Source organism: Lynx canadensis, chromosome D1 (assembly GCF_007474595.2).
Source record: "Lynx canadensis isolate LIC74 chromosome D1, mLynCan4.pri.v2, whole genome shotgun sequence".
Classification (NCBI taxonomy): Eukaryota; Metazoa; Chordata; class Mammalia; order Carnivora; family Felidae; genus Lynx; species Lynx canadensis.
This window is the reverse complement of record NC_044312.2, coordinates 73,752,922-73,768,763: the sequence shown is the minus strand read 5'-3', so window position 1 is coordinate 73,768,763 and position 15,842 is coordinate 73,752,922. Positions and strand designations below refer to the sequence as shown.

General features: G+C 53.3%; 1 protein-coding gene across 2 annotated transcripts in view; it reads left to right on the top strand.

Annotated features, from left to right (window-relative positions):
• The window catches only part of USH1C (USH1 protein network component harmonin), a 47,344-nt gene extending 33,504 nt beyond the window's left edge, over nt 1-13,840 (top strand). Inside the window, exons 19-26 of one of the 2 annotated variants that reach the window (XM_032594838.1) lie at nt 1,284-1,403; nt 2,486-2,536; nt 5,232-5,273; nt 5,804-5,857; nt 6,185-6,284; nt 9,717-9,823; nt 11,089-11,159; nt 12,129-12,273. In XM_032594838.1, the coding sequence (XP_032450729.1) occupies nt 1,284-1,403; nt 2,486-2,536; nt 5,232-5,273; nt 5,804-5,857; nt 6,185-6,284; nt 9,717-9,823; nt 11,089-11,159; nt 12,129-12,252 (669 nt within the window). In that variant the 3' untranslated portion in view covers nt 12,253-12,273. Of the gene's footprint in view, nt 1-1,283; nt 1,404-2,485; nt 2,537-5,231; nt 5,274-5,803; nt 5,858-6,184; nt 6,285-9,716; nt 9,824-11,088; nt 11,160-12,128; nt 12,274-13,384 lie in introns of those variants that run through there. The other variant, XM_030333108.1, reaches the window with a different exon arrangement.
• Nucleotides 13,841-15,842: the final 2,002 nt, after the last annotated feature.

Genomic DNA, 15,842 nt, shown 5'->3' with positions numbered 1-15,842 from the left:
GCTTCATCCTGCCCATGCCAGCACTTTGGCCCTTGTACCGCTGCCCCTGCCTCATGGCATGCTCCGAGAGAGTCATCACCTGCGCTGCCGCAGGAGGCGTGGGTGATCCCATGTCTGCATCTGCACCGTCAGCTCAGCCTCCAGCAGGCACCGGGTGGTGGAAACAAACACTTGTGTCCGCGTGGCACACGTGCCTGCCACATCACACCTGCCAGAGGAAGGTTTTCAGGGCCATGCCTGCTGCCCAGGCGCTGTTCTGTGTGCCCAGCATACTACTAAATCCTTCATTTATTCATTCAGCATGTTCAGTGAGCACCTACTAAATGCCAGACACTATGCCAGGCGCTGGAGAACCACCACAAAATGGGCAGCCCAGTCCCTGCCTGAGACCATCTGGTGAGGAGGACATATAAGTAAGCAGGAAACTACCACGCTACCTGGGGGGAGATGGGGGAACACAGGTACTGTAATGAGCTGGGGTGGAGAGGAAAAGCTCAAGGGGTGCCTTATGAAGGCAGTGACACCCAAGATAACACCTGGGCAGGTAAAGGCAGAGAGAGGAAAGAGCATATACATAAATCAGGGCAAGAAAGCCTGGCGTTTTGGAGGCTAAAGTGAGGCAGAGCCGGGAGGGTGAGGGGTGAAGGATGAGGTTGCGAAGGAAGGTGAAGAGACTCATGAAGGACCTTGCAGGTGAAGCTCAGTAGTCAGCGGGGACCCATGAAGAGTACGGGCAGAGCTGTGACCTGAATCGATTTGTCTTGTCCAAGGTGATGGAGTGTGTTAGAGCAAAGCAGACAGGTTGCATCGGCTCTCCTGGATGCTACTCTTACTGGTCCTCACCGTCAGTCTTTGAGCCTCTGTAACCACCCACCAGGGACAGCAGATGCTTTGTGTGTAGTCCAGGGGATGGAACCGTGGCCGGAAGAAATAGCCTTTAGGGAGAGAGGAGGCTGGATGGCATCCGTGACCACTGAGAGAGAACGTTGAAAGTGTATCCTCTGAGTGACAGTGGCTGCTGGCGCCCCTGTAACGAGGCTCTGGCTCAAGTCTCTGCTTTCTTAGAGCCACCCAGTAGTTTCTGTGGCCTCAGAATGCGCTGTGGCCAATGAACTTGTCTTTCTGCTGAAGATCACACCCTCAGCACCTCCAACAGGGTGAATGAACCAGGCGGGCTCGGCATGTGCATGACGTGAATTTGCATGTGTGTTGAAGTGCCCTGGTTGACCTGGGCCACCCCCACCACGACTTCACATGGGTTTCTCTTAAACTAACCCTTGTAGACATTTTGCCCAAGCCCACAGCCTCCACGAGGCCCTGGCGTGTCCACCATCTCCAAACCTGTCATGGTCCACCAGGAGCCCAACTTCATCTACAGGCCAGCTGTGAAATCCGAGGTCCTGGTAAGCCCCTTCCTTGGATCCTCTCCAGGGCATCTCCTGAGACAGAGACAAGACCTGTCTCCTCTGGGTTCTGCTGCCTCTGGACAGAGAGTTAGGTGGGATACAAACGCACATTAAGTGCCAGCTCCTGACTTCTCCTTGGCCAAGAGGTGAATCCACACGGGTATAAGCCAGGGTTGACAGGACCAGTGAAATTCCTCTTCCTCACTTGACCAGACGGCCTGGAGCTCCATCTAGAAGTGATAATGGCAACAGCTCAGACTTATTGTGAACCTACTGCGTGTCAGGATTCAGTGTGTCAGGATACTGAGGCATAGAGGGGTTAAGTCGGTTGCCCAAGGCAGAGCAAGATCTTACTACTTACTCCAGAGTCTTTTAGACTCCACAGCTCAAGCTCTTACCTACATTGCCATCTTGCCAAACCTACAGTGATTCCACCGGCCCAGGCCTCTGCCCCTAAAGCCTGGCGTGGCATGGTGCAGAAGGCCCTCAGGTGGAAAACTGGCCAAAGTGGATCCACTCAGTTTCTCCAACTCGTCGCTCACTCCTCACTGGACTGGGAGTGGGAGGTGTGGTCCTGAGGGGTGGGGGCAATAGAGTCTGCCCACTCCCAGTCACCTACGGCTGACCCATGTGTAACCCTCATGTCCCAGGGGTACCAGGCACAGACTGGACTCCCACCCACAGTGAGAAGAAAGTCATGCCAGAATTTTTCTTCCCCTTTCAAGGAAACCCTATCCAAATGTCAGGGCAGGACAGCTCAGATACTTATTTTGAGCTTTTGCTGTCCTGTCAGCTTCCCAAAGATCAAAGTTCATGCCCCTGCGATAACCTGCTGATGCATCCATGTCGCATTCTCTGGCTGGTGACAACCAGTGGCGTCTGCTTGACTTGAACTGGGCAGCTGCTGCGTCTGGGGGCGTCGGGCAGGCCCCTGACATAAATCAGGCTGTGTCTATTTGGGGAGGGAGGTTGGCAGGGCAGCCCCAGGCTGGCAGGCCCAGGGTTTGGCACCAGAGGGCAGACGAGACCTATTGGTAACGTCCAGTGTGGAACTTTGTATTTTTTTTTTTTTCTGGCAGCCACAGGAGATGTTGAAGAGGATGGTGGTTTATCAGACCGCGTTCAGACAAGTAAAGCGATACCTGTCGTGTGTCTGTAGTCCTCCCCGCCACCCCCATCCCTCCCACTCTGACTTCTCTCGCTGCTGGGAGTGCCATTTGGCTCTGAAGCAGCCCCAACTACCATCTGCCAGAACCTCAGGCCAGAGCTATGTTCCTGTTGCCTGCAGCCAGGAGTTGGGAACGGTCTCGATCAGGAGGGGACCCTGGCTTTATTAGACCCCATCCCCAAGCTAAGAGCAGCAGGACCTTGAGGGCTCTGCTCTTTTGCTACTGTTTGTTCAAAGAGGAGCAGGCAGAGGGAACCCTCAGAGGGTCACCGAGGCCAAGATGGGCCCTCGCTGCAGCCCTAGGAGAGAAGAAAGGGGGGCCTGAGGTGTCTCCCTGTCCCTCCCCTGTCTTGTCCCCTCAAGGCAGATCACAGCTGTACGTGGCACTGGATCAGTCAGGAAGGATGTGGTAGCCCAGATCCTCCACCTGCCTGGAGTGTTCCTGTGCACAAGGATATGGACGTTTTTCCCCAGCCGAGCAGTGGTATCAGACAGGCAACCACTTATCTTCCCCCCTCCTGGAAGCTCATATTCACAGAGCCAGCCAATGGATTGGCTGTGTCACCACCAGTGAAAGAGATCCCAAGACAGAGAAACCTTGCAGCCAACCTCACCGATAACCCGCCACAAGACCGCAGGCTGATTTGACTACAGGCAGAGCAATACAAGAGGGAGGTGTCAGCTTCACAGTGAGACCTGGGAGTCTGCAAAGGAGGCTGCTCCCAGCCCAGGCCTGGGGAGTGACAGGCGACAGCTAACAAGGTGTCAAGCACAGTTTCTAAATACGTTATGTATCTGAACTCGTTTAATCTTTATAGCAACCCTAGGAGGTAAGTGCAATGATCACCTCCATTTTGTAGATGAGAAATTGAAACAGAGAGGTTAGGAAACATGCCCATGATGGCACAGCTACTGTCAGACCCTGGAGTTGCATCCAGGGGGTCAGGCTCCACAGTCAGGCTCCTACCTGCTACACCGTCCTACCTCTCGAAGCACTGTGATTATGAGACAGATATTTAAAGGCCTTGTTGCTTAGGGTACAGACAGCTCTCAAAGAGAGAGAGGCTGGATGGTGAGAAGCCCAAGGACCTAGACTGGACATCAAACCCTTGCTCCACTACCCCCTGGCTGGATGACCTGGGGCATAAATGTCAGCTTTCTGGGCCTCAGTTTCTCCATCTCTTCAAGGGCTGACCAGCTGTAGTGGCTTATAAGTCTATGATCTGAACTCAAGACACAAATGCTTGCCATCTGGCCATCCTGAGAGCAGATTCTCACAGGGAGGGAGAAGGGGAAGCCCATAGCCAGCACTGCCCAGTTTTCCAGAAGAAATAGCTAGAAGTGGTCTGGGTCCTCAGTGAAAGAGCACTGACTCCATATCCTGCCTAGTGACCTCTCCCACCCCTGGATTTGCCGCATCCCTTCCTCTGTTTGCTGACACCCACAGACTGACCTGGGAGTGGCCTCCGAGCTGGGCCAGACTCCAGACTCCCAGGCTCTTGGGGGCTGAGCCTGAGCAATGGAGACTCATGAGGAGGGAGGGCAGATTGATGCTTAGGGAGTTGGGGCCTCCCTGTCTGCTGATGCTTGTTCCTCGTCTTGTGCCCAGAACTTGTTTGCTGCATGCTGGGCGTAGAGAGGGCAGCGGCCTCTCCATGATGCTGGCCACAGGCCTGGGGGGACACTTGGTGTGGCCTAGGAACTACGTGCTGGGGGTGGCTCCATGTAGTCTAGCAGGGCCTGTGTGGGCCCTGCCACTGGGCCTCTCTTCTGCTCCCACCTGCCCGTGGGGATGAACTGTGGCTTTGCTGCTCTAGGACTCGGCGTACCTGGACCCTCAGTCTGTGGACCCTGGGCTCCCATTCTCTGTGTGCGATTCCTAGGAAGGCAGTGTGTGCTGATTTTGCCCCCCATCTTCCTTCTTACCAGCTTGTTTCTACACTTGGGGACATTGTTCCCACAGCCCTCCCCAAGCCAGAGCTCCTGAGCTATGTCTCCTTCATCCTCCACTGGCTAAGATTCTGGGGAGAACTCTTACATTCTAGATAAGCATTATGTAAAGAACAGTGCTGGGCGTGGGGCAAGCGCAGACACCCCTGTTCTTCCTGGAGCCTGACATCCCTTTCTCCCCTCCCCCCAATCATCTTGTGGCCAGATTCCCCAGGGAGAGCAGCCTCTTGCGCAGTGTTGTCTTTCTTTGGGGTCAGAGCACTGGGTGGAGACAAGCTGGGCTTCATCCCCAGAACCTGAACCTGGCCTCTCACGGGCACCCGGAGGAACTCAGATAGGACCTGAATGCCTTGAAGCTGTGGGCAGATGATACCTTTGGCAAGGCTGACACTGGCTGCTCAGACCACCTGAACATCAGTGGGTGCCGCTGCCAGCTCCAGACGCCCACCTCACTGGAATGGTGCAGGGTCCAGGGCTGGGCTTTTTCAAATGCTGTCATAGCTTCCTGCTTCTCCCCAGGCAGAGGCGCTCTGGCTATTGGGGTTTCCCGCCTCCTCCCTGCATCTGCATCCAGGCCACATCTGGCCCCCCACGCTCTCCCCTGCCTCTGACCCATTCCTGTCTTTCCCTCTGCCTTAAGCTTGTTTCCCACAGCGACCCTCAGGGAACTCTGCTCTGTGGCCCTGACACCCTCCCTTTGCTTCCAGGATTTCCGGAAATATGAGGAAGACTTTGACCCCTACTCTATGGTGAGAAGATAACTCTCCTCCCTTGGGGAGTAATCCCAGGAATAGGAGTGGGGGATTATGGTGTGTTCAGTGATGGTACATTCTGAGCCCTGGGGGTCCTGGGGATGAAGTGGGGCAAGTGAGGAGCCCCAAGGATCCCCAACTGGTCTTTGGGGGTGAAGGCTCCTTTCAAAACAGCACTCTGGTGTGACCCCCAGGGCTGGTTGGGGCCGAGGAGGGTTATAACCGCAGTTTCACATGCTGAGCCCTATGACCAGGTGCTGCGTGGTTTGCTGGGTGGCACATCCTTACCCAGCCCTCACGGAATTCTCACAAAGAATGGATCTGGGATCTGTGTGGCCACCTCTGTGTGTGTGTGTGTGTGTGTGTGTGTGTGTATCCATGTGGCCGCCATGAGGCCTGGGACCCCCCCCCCAGTTGAAGACCGATGGGTGTGGGGCTGGGAAGGGTCCCCTTGTCCATGTACTTTGTGGGGCCCCACCCTTACCCTCCAGGCAAACTCACAGCTTCCAACTGTCTGTTCCCTCTAGTTCACCCCAGAGCAGATCATAGGGAAGGATGTCCGCCTCCTGCGCATTAAGAAGGTACGTGGGCACGTGAAAGTCAGGCGGCCACCACCCTTCTCTGCCCCAGCCCCTTCCCATCTCAGTCCCCTGCTTCCACTCTTGAAGAGACTCCTGGGTGACTCCTCAGATCCCATTTCTTCTCCTTTCTCCCCTGGGAATGTTCCCTCCAATGGTGGGACCACACACCCCGGTCCCACTTAGTGTCCCTACCCCCTTTTCTCCCTGATGGCACTGTCGTTGGCCCCGTGGCTTCTCTTGCCCTCTCTGTAGCCCTGTCAAGAGGCCCACAGGTGCCCACAGGCTGCTGTCTGCGTGGATCCCTGAGGCCTGTTTTTCTCTAACCAGGAGGGATCCTTAGATCTGGCCCTGGAAGGCGGTGTGGACTCCCCGGTCGGAAAGGTGGTCGTCTCAGCTGTGTATGAGGGGGGAGCTGCTGAGCGGCATGGTGAGTGGGGACCAGCTATGCCCCAGTTTGGGGATGGTGTGGTGGTATACAGGTCCCCTCAGGAAAGCACACAGCTGCCAACTTGGGGGGGCTGACAGTTGCTCAAGAATTCCCTGCCATCTGAATGGGTCCATCTATCCATTGAGTCCCACATGTTGCTCGTGGGCATTTGATAGTGCCAGGGCTATGGGTATACAGTGAACCAGACTCCACACTGCCCTCCAGGGGCTCCCCATCTAGTGGTGAAAACATGCTCAGAATTGTCTGATTCTGGCAATAACAGTGCAGCATGCTAAGAGCTGACAGAGGAGTGGGGGCGTGGAGGGAAGTTGTGGGATCCTGAGGGGCCCCTAACCCACCAAGGGAAGGCTCCCTACAAGCATGATACCTGAGCTGAGCCTTAAAAGATAAGTCAGTGTTAGCCTTATGATGATGGGAAATAACTTTCCAGGAAGAGGGGACAGCACATGTAAAAGCGAGAAAGAAACCATCAAAACCTTCCCTGTTCTTTTAAAAATAAGGGCCAACAGGGGCGCCTGGGTGGCTTGGTCGGTTAAGCGTCCGACTTCGGCTCAGGTCATGATCTCACGGTCCGTGAGTTCGAGCCCCGCGTCGGGCTCTGTGCTGACAGCTCAGAGCCTGAAGCCTGTTTCAGATTCTGTGTCTCCCTCTCTCTCTGCCCCTCCCCTGTTCATGCTCTGTCTCTCTCTGCCTCAAAAATAAATAAACGTTAAAAAAAAAAATTTAAAAAAAAAAAAAAAGATAAGTCAGTGTTAGCCTTATGATGATGGGAAATAACTTCCCAGGAAGAGGGGACAGCACATGTAAAAGCAAGAAAGAAACCATCAAAACCTTCCCTGTTCTTTTAAAAATAAGGGCCAGCAGGGGCGCCTGGGTGGCTCAGTCGGCTAAGCGTCCGACTTCGGCTCAGGTCATGATCTCACAGTTTGTGAGTTCAAGCCCCACGTCGGGCTCTGCGCTGACAGCTCGGAGCCTGGAGCCTGCTTCAAATTCTATGTCTCCCTCTCTCTCTGCTCCTCCCCTGCTCACGCTCGGTCTCTCTCTCCTTCAAAAATAAATTAAAACATTTAAAAAAAAATTAAAAAAAATAAGGGCCAACGTCTGTCAAGAACTCACCACGCACCAGATGCCATTCTAAGTACCTGCACCTATGCCGTCTAAAGTGTTCACGTGTATTAACTCATTAATCCTTATGACAACACCAAAAGTAGGTACTGTTGTTACTTTCATCTTACAGCTTAGGGAACCGAGGCACAGAAAGGTTAAATGCTTGTTCAAGGACCCATGGCTGGCAAGTGGTGGAGGCAGGACTTGAACCCAAGCAGTTTTGTCATTTTGCTTTTTCTTGCCTTAAAGCCACTCACCTGTCAGGGTCTGAAACTCATCATTAGTGATTTCTTTTTTTTTTTTCTAATTTTTTTTAACATTTATTTATTTTTGAGAGACCCAGCATGAGCAGGGGAGGGGCAGAGAGAGAGAAAGACACAGAATCCGAAGCAGGCTCTAGGCTCCGAGCTGTCAGCACAGAGCCCTACACAGGGCTCGAACACTCGAATTGTGAGATCATGACCTGAGCTGAAGTCGGATGTTTTTTTAACCAACTGAGCCACCCAGGCGCCCCAGTGATTCCTTCTTCCAAGTCCAAGAGCCTTTTCAGTACTCTTTTTTTGAAGGAATCAGTGGCCTTGAAGGAGAAGCCTCGGGCCCCTCACCTTTCCAGGCCAGAGCAGGAATCCCATGGTCAGATCCCTCCTGGGATGTGCTAGGCTGCAGACGGTGGAATGAAGCGTGGGTGACGACATGGGCAGGTGACAGAGTGATAGGACAGTCACCAGGCTGCTGGCAGCCAGGCTTCTGTTGGTTACAAAGGGGAATCCAGTTCCCACCTATGGCCCCCTGATGACCTCAGGCCTCTCACAGCCATACTCTGAGCCTTCATTTCAGCTGTGGAGCGGGGCCTGCTCAGCTAGGCAGCTGCCATGGCCCGCTGCTGCCCTCCTAGCCCATTTGACACATCTCAGTACCAGGTGAGTGAAGAGTTGCTGCCTGGCCTAGGAAAGACACCTGTCTACTGTGTCTGGCAGGGAAAAAGGACCAGAAAAAATGGATGACTTTCCCGGGTCCCTCCCTTCCTTACAAAGCTCCAGCCCAACCACTGCCTTATTGCTCCTGAGGCTCCATCTTGGGTTTGTACAAAAGGAAAAAGTCACCTCTCCCCAGACCCACTGGCCAGAGGAAACTGCAGTCTATAGTCTGGTCCCACACTGCTTTGGACTTACCAGCAGCTGCTGGAAGTTTCTCCAGGAGCCTGTGTGTTTTAAGCCACTGCCACACCACGGTGTTCAGTAACACACACCGCATTCCTGTGGCTTCAGGCCTGCAAGGCTTCTGGGTGATCTATTTCAGCATAATCCAGAGAATGTTCCATGGACACCAGAACTGAGAGAAATCCCTTAAAAAATTTTTTTTAAGGTTCTGAAGTTGAAGATGTATGAGAAACCATGCACAATCTACCCACTTCTTGGAGAGCCACAATACATAGTAGCATGTGCAAGGCTCTGACAAGTCCTGCAGTGAGTAACTCTGCTTAGCTTATAACTCAGCTTTTCCCAAACTTATTAGACCATAGGTCATCTTATCCTGGAGGACCTTTAACATCATTCATTTATTCAAGAAATATAGTGAATTCTTATTTGTATGCTAGGTATTATGGTAAGTGCTAGGGGTACTGTGGCCAACGAAAGAGACGGTCCCTGCCCTCATGGAGCAGACAGTCTGGTGGGAGGGACCATCAATCAATGGATAGATATATGATTATAAATTATGAAAATGCTCTGCAGGAAAAGACTGGGGTGCTATGAGAGAACAATAGGAAAGACCTGCTGGAGATTGTGTGCAGGTCAGAGCAGTCTTCTCTGAGAAGGAGACATTTTATCTCAGCACTAGAAGAGAAGGGAGAGAAGGGGCAAGTGTCCCAGGTGGAAGAGCATGTGAAGGCTCTGGGGCAGGTCCCTCTCAGGGGCCTGATGCAGACCGAGAGGGCTGAAGCACAGACAGGGACAGCTCACAGAACTAGTTCATGTTTCAGATGACTTCATGGGTAACACAGGTCTGCCTCCCTCCACAATAGTAGAGGCCTGGGCAAAGGCTGGGGTGGCGATGGTTCATCACTGGTGTCCTGATTCTACTGAGCTGGGGTGAGGGAGTGGGGACAGGGTGGGTAGGAAGTGCCCTTTGAGTAACCTAGTGGATTGTTCCCCCCATGCCTTCTGAGCCCATCTCAGAATTGAGGGGTGAGGTTCCTTCAGTGAGGGCCCTACAGTGACCCCCTGCCCCTCACCTTTGCCAAGCCCTGGGACAGGTACATGTCATGTACAGGCCAGTTGACCAATAAGCCTCATTTTCCTGCAGGTGGCATTGTGAAAGGGGATGAGGTCATGGCGATCAATGGCAAGATTGTGACGGACTACACCCTGGCTGAGGCAGAGGCCACCCTGCAGAAGGCCTGGAGTCAGGGGGTAAGAGCAAACCCCCTCCATGTCTGCCTCCCCTGCCTGGCTGCCTCAAACCCTGACCTCTGCATCCAGGCCTTATAGTCAGGATGCCCCATCCCAGGGTGGGTATCCAGGGTCCCGGAAATTCTTGGGTGACACCCATATAACACATCCAGCCAATGGTCTCAATATGACAAGATGGGATTCAGAAAAATAAATGTCAGTTCTTGGCCTTGAGTCCAAAAAGCAGGTGGCACAAATACAGACTCCAGAAGACCTGGTGTGGCACGGCCTTCTCTAAGTGCACACTGATCAGGAATCAAAGGTGTTTGGGGCTACTAGAAAGCATTAAAAGAAGTAGAGGGCCCAAAATGGAGGAGGGTCTGGTGGTAGTCTGTTCTGTGCTCATTAGACAGCCACCTGGGTCAAGGCCACCACATAAGGTTTCCCTGGCTGTGCACTGCACAATCCGAGGGGGTGCCCTCCTACAGACTACAGTGTGGATGGTGCCCTCTCATGTTGTGCAATGCACAACCTGTGCAACTGTATGCAGGCAGCCGAGCCTGAGGTATTAAGTTCAGTGCCGAGGAAGCTGACCAGATGGGCCTGGGACCCACATGAAGGGATATGGAGAAGAGAAGATTCACGGGTAACATGATGACTGTCTTTGATTATCTGAAGGGCTACATTAGGGTAGAGGGAGCAGAAGTGTCCTCTGTGTTTCTTAAGGGCAGAACTGGATTGGATGGGGGGAGGTCCTGGGGAGAACTTTCAGTTCACTGGTAGGAGCTATATTGCATGGTAGAGGGGCCCAGTGATACTTCACTTACTTTTTATTGGATACACCCAAGCCGAGGGTGCACAATGATGGCTAAGCCAAGGATGGCAGTGATGCCATTGAGGGGATTCAAGTGTTAGAGTCAGAAAGCTAGGCCTGAAGTTCCCTGATTGGATGTGCATCAGATTGATCTAGGGAGATTGTTAAAAATACTATTTCTCAGGACCTTCCCCAGATTTCCAGGGGCATGTCTATGAATCTAGAGTTTTAAGAAATCCCCCAGGTAGATTCTCACATTGCTGCCTGGCTCTGGACCACAGATCAGCATTTGGGAACTTAGTGTCATTCAAGGGCTCATAAACCTTGCGCTCTATGGTTGTGAAGTCCCAGAGATTGGAAGCTTCCCCATGGGAAGAAGGCCCCAGCCAGCTGATCTTGAGCCACCAGGAATGGGAATGGAGTGTCAAGGGAAGACATGCCATCAATCCCTGAGCATGCCCCAGAGTCACAGGGCTTCTCCCCACAGGACTGGATTGACCTCGTTGTTGCCGTCTGTCCCCCCAAGGAATATGATGACGAGCTGTAAGTGTATGCGGCCCCTGGCCCTCTGCTTTCTCTTTCTCCTCCTCCAGAATCTTGGCTACCTTCTCCCAGTCTGTTCCGGCCTTCATCTAGCCTGAAGGATTGGTCCAAGCACACAGCTTCGAGGAGTAATTGATCCTAAAAACTCCCAGGTTAGAGAAAGCCTAGAACGAAGTCACTGTCCCCAAGCATTGTCAGTGCTGCCGCCACGACTGTCTTGTCCAAATTCTTCTTGACATATGGAAAACTGAGGCCCAGAGCTGGTCAAGATCTCAGGCCAAGTGAATGATAAAGCTGGGACAGCCTCAGCATTTCTGATTCCCCACTCAGCACATCATCCCCTGCACCATCATCAGCTAGTTTCCACATTTCTGTGTCTTTTACTACCTGGTAGTTCTTCCTGGATACGTAACTGCATTTCCTCATGCTGAGTCTCTAAGCAGCCAAGACCACAGGCTTTGGCCCCATCCTGCAGGATCTTCAGGGAGCCTTAGGCCAGTCTCCATCTTGCTCTATGATTCTCTGTATGTCTGTCTCTCGATGTATATGTCCCTTCTCTCTTACCCTGTCCTTTTCTTGCTTCCTCTGTTCCTGACCTGAATCTGTGCTCTCCTCTCTTTTACTGTGTATCCATTTCCCCTCGCTGTCTGTCAGTCTCTCTGCCTCTTTGGTGTCTGGTGTCCATCCTCATCATCTTCCTCCCCCCACCCCTGCACCCCCCCACCCACACACTTATTCCTCACCTCACTGCTTGCCTGTCTTGGTTGTGCCTGCTTGCTTCCTCCGCCCTGCACCGGCTGAGTTCTGGGTACGTCTTGGAGAAATCAAGGTCCTGTAACAATTAGTTCTGGACCCAGGGCCTAGGCAGGACCCAAGACGGTTGCTAAGTGAAGAGAGAGGTCTGCTGGAGCTCTGCCTGAAAATAACCAAGCCATGTTTTGTGTTTCCTGCTCTGCTCTGCGTATGTAGCTCTTCTCTTCCCTCCTCTGCAGCCGAAAGCCCCCAGCCGGTCCGAAAGTTCCTTGAAGACCATGCTCCCGTGCATAGACACAGGTTCCTCCTGCAGCTGGAGCCTGGCAGCCCCCCACGGTGAATAGGCAGGCGGGCTACAGGGCCCTGTCTGTCCATGCTGCATGCAGTGGCCATCTGCTGCCGGTGCTGGCAGGTTCTTTGGACTGGCATCTGGAGGGCTGTACAAGGCTCCATCCCTGAAGTGCCATCCAGGCCTGCTGTGGGCCACCCTGGAATTTTGTCCACCTCAAAGACCCTCCCACTCAGGGGGAGCCAAGCAGAGCCCAGTTTGTAGCACACTCGGGACCTGGGTATCCCACTCACCAGAGCCCTTGAGAACAGCCACGGGTGCTATGCAGCACCCATGCAAGCAGGGTGGGGCAGTGAGCACCATTCTCTACTGGGCACAGACAGTGCCTGATGGGCTGGGTGAGCCCAGAGGAAGTGCAGCCTGGATATCCCCCCAGAGGTGTCCTCAGCGAAATGTGCCTCCCTTCCCTGGGAACACCACCCTCTGGGAGCCCCTGCTCTACCAGGCCCCATGTTTGGGCAGAGCCAGGGCAATTAGGAGGCAATTAAGGCTGGTCCAAAGAACCAGGGTTGGCCTATCTGAGCTGTTCATGTCCTGTTGTGACTTGTCATGGCCTGAGCCCTGCTTGGACCAAACTGTCCCCTGTGCCTTCTCTCTCCCTTGGCTCCAGCTCCCTTGACAGTGTCCTCTGTGGAACACTGTGGAGCCCAGTTTGGGGATGGGCTTCCCACTCTGTGACAGAGCTGTGCTCATGGACAGAGCTGGCAGGTGGCCATGAAACTGGTGTTTGGTGTGGCCTAAGGCCCGCAGCTGGCAGCATATGGGGCAGACTGAGGCCTGGACTTGTTGACTTTTCTGTTACAAGTTTCTCAAAACATGAGGACCTCACGCTCCCAAGACAGTGGGCCCGCTCTGCCCTGCCTCCTGGGATGGCCTCAGTGGCCCTATGTTTTCTGCCACTTGTCATGTGCTCTTTGTAAGGGACCCCACACTGCCTTCTGGTCCCCTCCTGTCTCATCCCACATATCCCTTCTGACCTCTCCCTGGCCTCGTGTGTTGTGGCTATAGCGTCTGTGGAGCTGTGTGGGGCCTGCCGTGTGCTGCCTGTTGTCAGGCCCTGCCCTGGGCTGCGTGTGCACCCACAAGGCCTGCATCCGCCTGGTCTGCTTCTTCTTCCCCACAGGACCTTCTTCTGAAGTCCAGAAGGAGAAACCAAATTCACCCCTTGAAGCCAGCGAGCTCTGGACTCACCCTCCTGAACACAAAGCCTGGAACCAGCCTTGAGAGATGCCAGCCTGCAGTCACCCTGGAAACCTGCAGCCAGCACCCAGGGATTTCAGACTCCCACTGGCCCTAAAGTAGGGCTCCGTAAGGAACCCTGCAGGCCACTCTGATGCCCACCATGGAGGGAGGAAGAAGCTGTTCTGAAGAGGGCCCCTGGGATCCAGACTCTCATTTCTTGCTTCCAGCCCTGTGAATTTGGTTTCTCCCAGCCCTGGGAGACTACCCCCTTGAATTTGAACAGGCCCTGACTCCTGGGTTTCTTTCCCCTCCCTCTCCTCTTACTTCTGCTAATTGCTGCCACAAATCTTCCTCTGAACTCATTAACAAAATAAACTGTTTTATTTTCCAGCTTCCAGAAGTGAGTGTGGATTGGGGCAACAGATTCAAAACTCTCAAGTTGAAAAAAAAAGTACAAAAACAAACAAAATGTAAGGTCTTGGCCCTTATTCAAGAGTAGGAGACAGGACCCAGCTCTGGAATCTGGGTCTGACATGAAGGACATGATCAAATGGCCAGTGGCTGGCTTTGAGCAAGGGGGGCTAGGGCAGCAGATGGGCTGGGCTGGGCTTTATGTCTCCTCAGAGAAAGATGGCGGGAAATGAAGCCACGAGATAGGGACTTTGCTCAGGTCCAGAAAGCATAGTTGTAGGCAGGAGTCCCAGAGGGTTACCTTTAAGTATGGGATGCCCCAGGTTCACTCAAGGACAGCATGACCACAGCTGCTTCTCCTGAAGTCACTAAGACAGGATGCTAGGGAGGGAGGCAGGGGCAGGGGGCCTATTCTGTCCATGAAATTCCATCCAGTGGAAAATCATGGAAGGGGGCAAGGGCTTGAGGCAGGAGGGTATAACTCCACGGGGTTGGCAGGGGGTAAGTCGAGGCCCCCCTGGTTACAGGGCCCAGGGATGCTCTCAGACTAGCTCCAGGGAAGAGAGGGGTCACCAGGGTACTCCACGACCAGGAGACATGGTGTGCCCAGGTCTCCTGAGAATTGGAAATGGAAGGTGGTTCTGATTCAAGGTGTTTCGGGGCAGCAGCTTTCTCCATTGAGGCCTCCTGTCTCTGCTGCCACTTCCCCTATGTCCTCGGAGCTCAGCTTGAGCTTGGCCATCATCATCTTCTACCTTTTAGCTGTAGCTCCACCAAGCCACATCGGCCCCCCCTCCCCCACCCTAATCTCCATTTCCCAATTCCAGATTCCCCAGGCAGAATCTTATTGGGCCGACTTACCTGAGTGGGTGACCCTGGGGCCAGGGACCAATCCTAGTTCCAATCAGCTGAGGTTGGGCAGGGAGTGGGTTGTGACCCACCCAACATGACTGCTGAGGCAGCAGGGACTATGTGTAGCGAGTCATGTTCAATGGAGGGGGCAGAGAGAAAAAGAGAGAGAGAGAAACTGCTGGCCTTTTTGATCTTAGTGGAGACAAGGCCACAATGACCTCCTAATAGCTGGTTTCCAGAGACAGCAATCACACTGAGGAATTCTCTGTTTTTTCTTATCTGGCCTCTAACCTGGCTCTGGAGACAATTCCAAGATGAAGGTAAAAGGAGGGAGTTCATCTCTGCTGACATCTACTGCATGCTGGGCCTGGGCTCGACCCTGGGGTCTGCCATCTCAAGCTGCAATGACTGGAATTGATCCACAGCCCCCCCTGAGGAGCCTAGAGATTACAGCCAACACTTAGATGGCATTGACTGTATGTCACGTACTGTTCTAAGCACTAAGTTCATCTGCTCCCCTTAACTCTATGAGGTAGATACCACTGTTGTCACCAACTCCATTTTATTAAGAGAAGACTGAGGGACGAAGAGGTTAAGTGACTTTTGTTAGGTCACATGGGAGGAGGTAGTGGAGCTGGCATTCCAAACCCCGGCGCTCTTGCTCAAGGGACCGTACCTTTCTCCACTGTATGTTGTATGGGGCCGGGCAACCCTCACTGGAACATATCAAGTTCTAGATTGTTGGCAGAACAATTCTCCCCACACGTGAAGAACAAATCGCGTTTTGCTGTTCAGTGATGATTACTTCCTCTTGTGACCCGCAAATACTGCTGTGGAAACCTTTAGCTTGTTGATGCCTGGGATCTCAAATTCATCTCCCGCTATTCTTAGTTACTGGCACCTTAGAGTGAATGAGTTTATCAGAGCTTATCAGGACTTGATGAGTGACACAATAAAGAGGGCTTTGAGCCCCTGGTGAGAGGAGCAGGGTAGGAAGGTATGCCACTGCGCAGGGTGGGAAGACGCAACGAAGGGAGGCCGGGGACTTGGGTGATCCAAGCCCTAAGCCATAGGTTTGTTTAGAGCAGGGAGGGTGTGTGGGCTACAACGAGCTTCAGCTTCCGTTTTTACGAGGC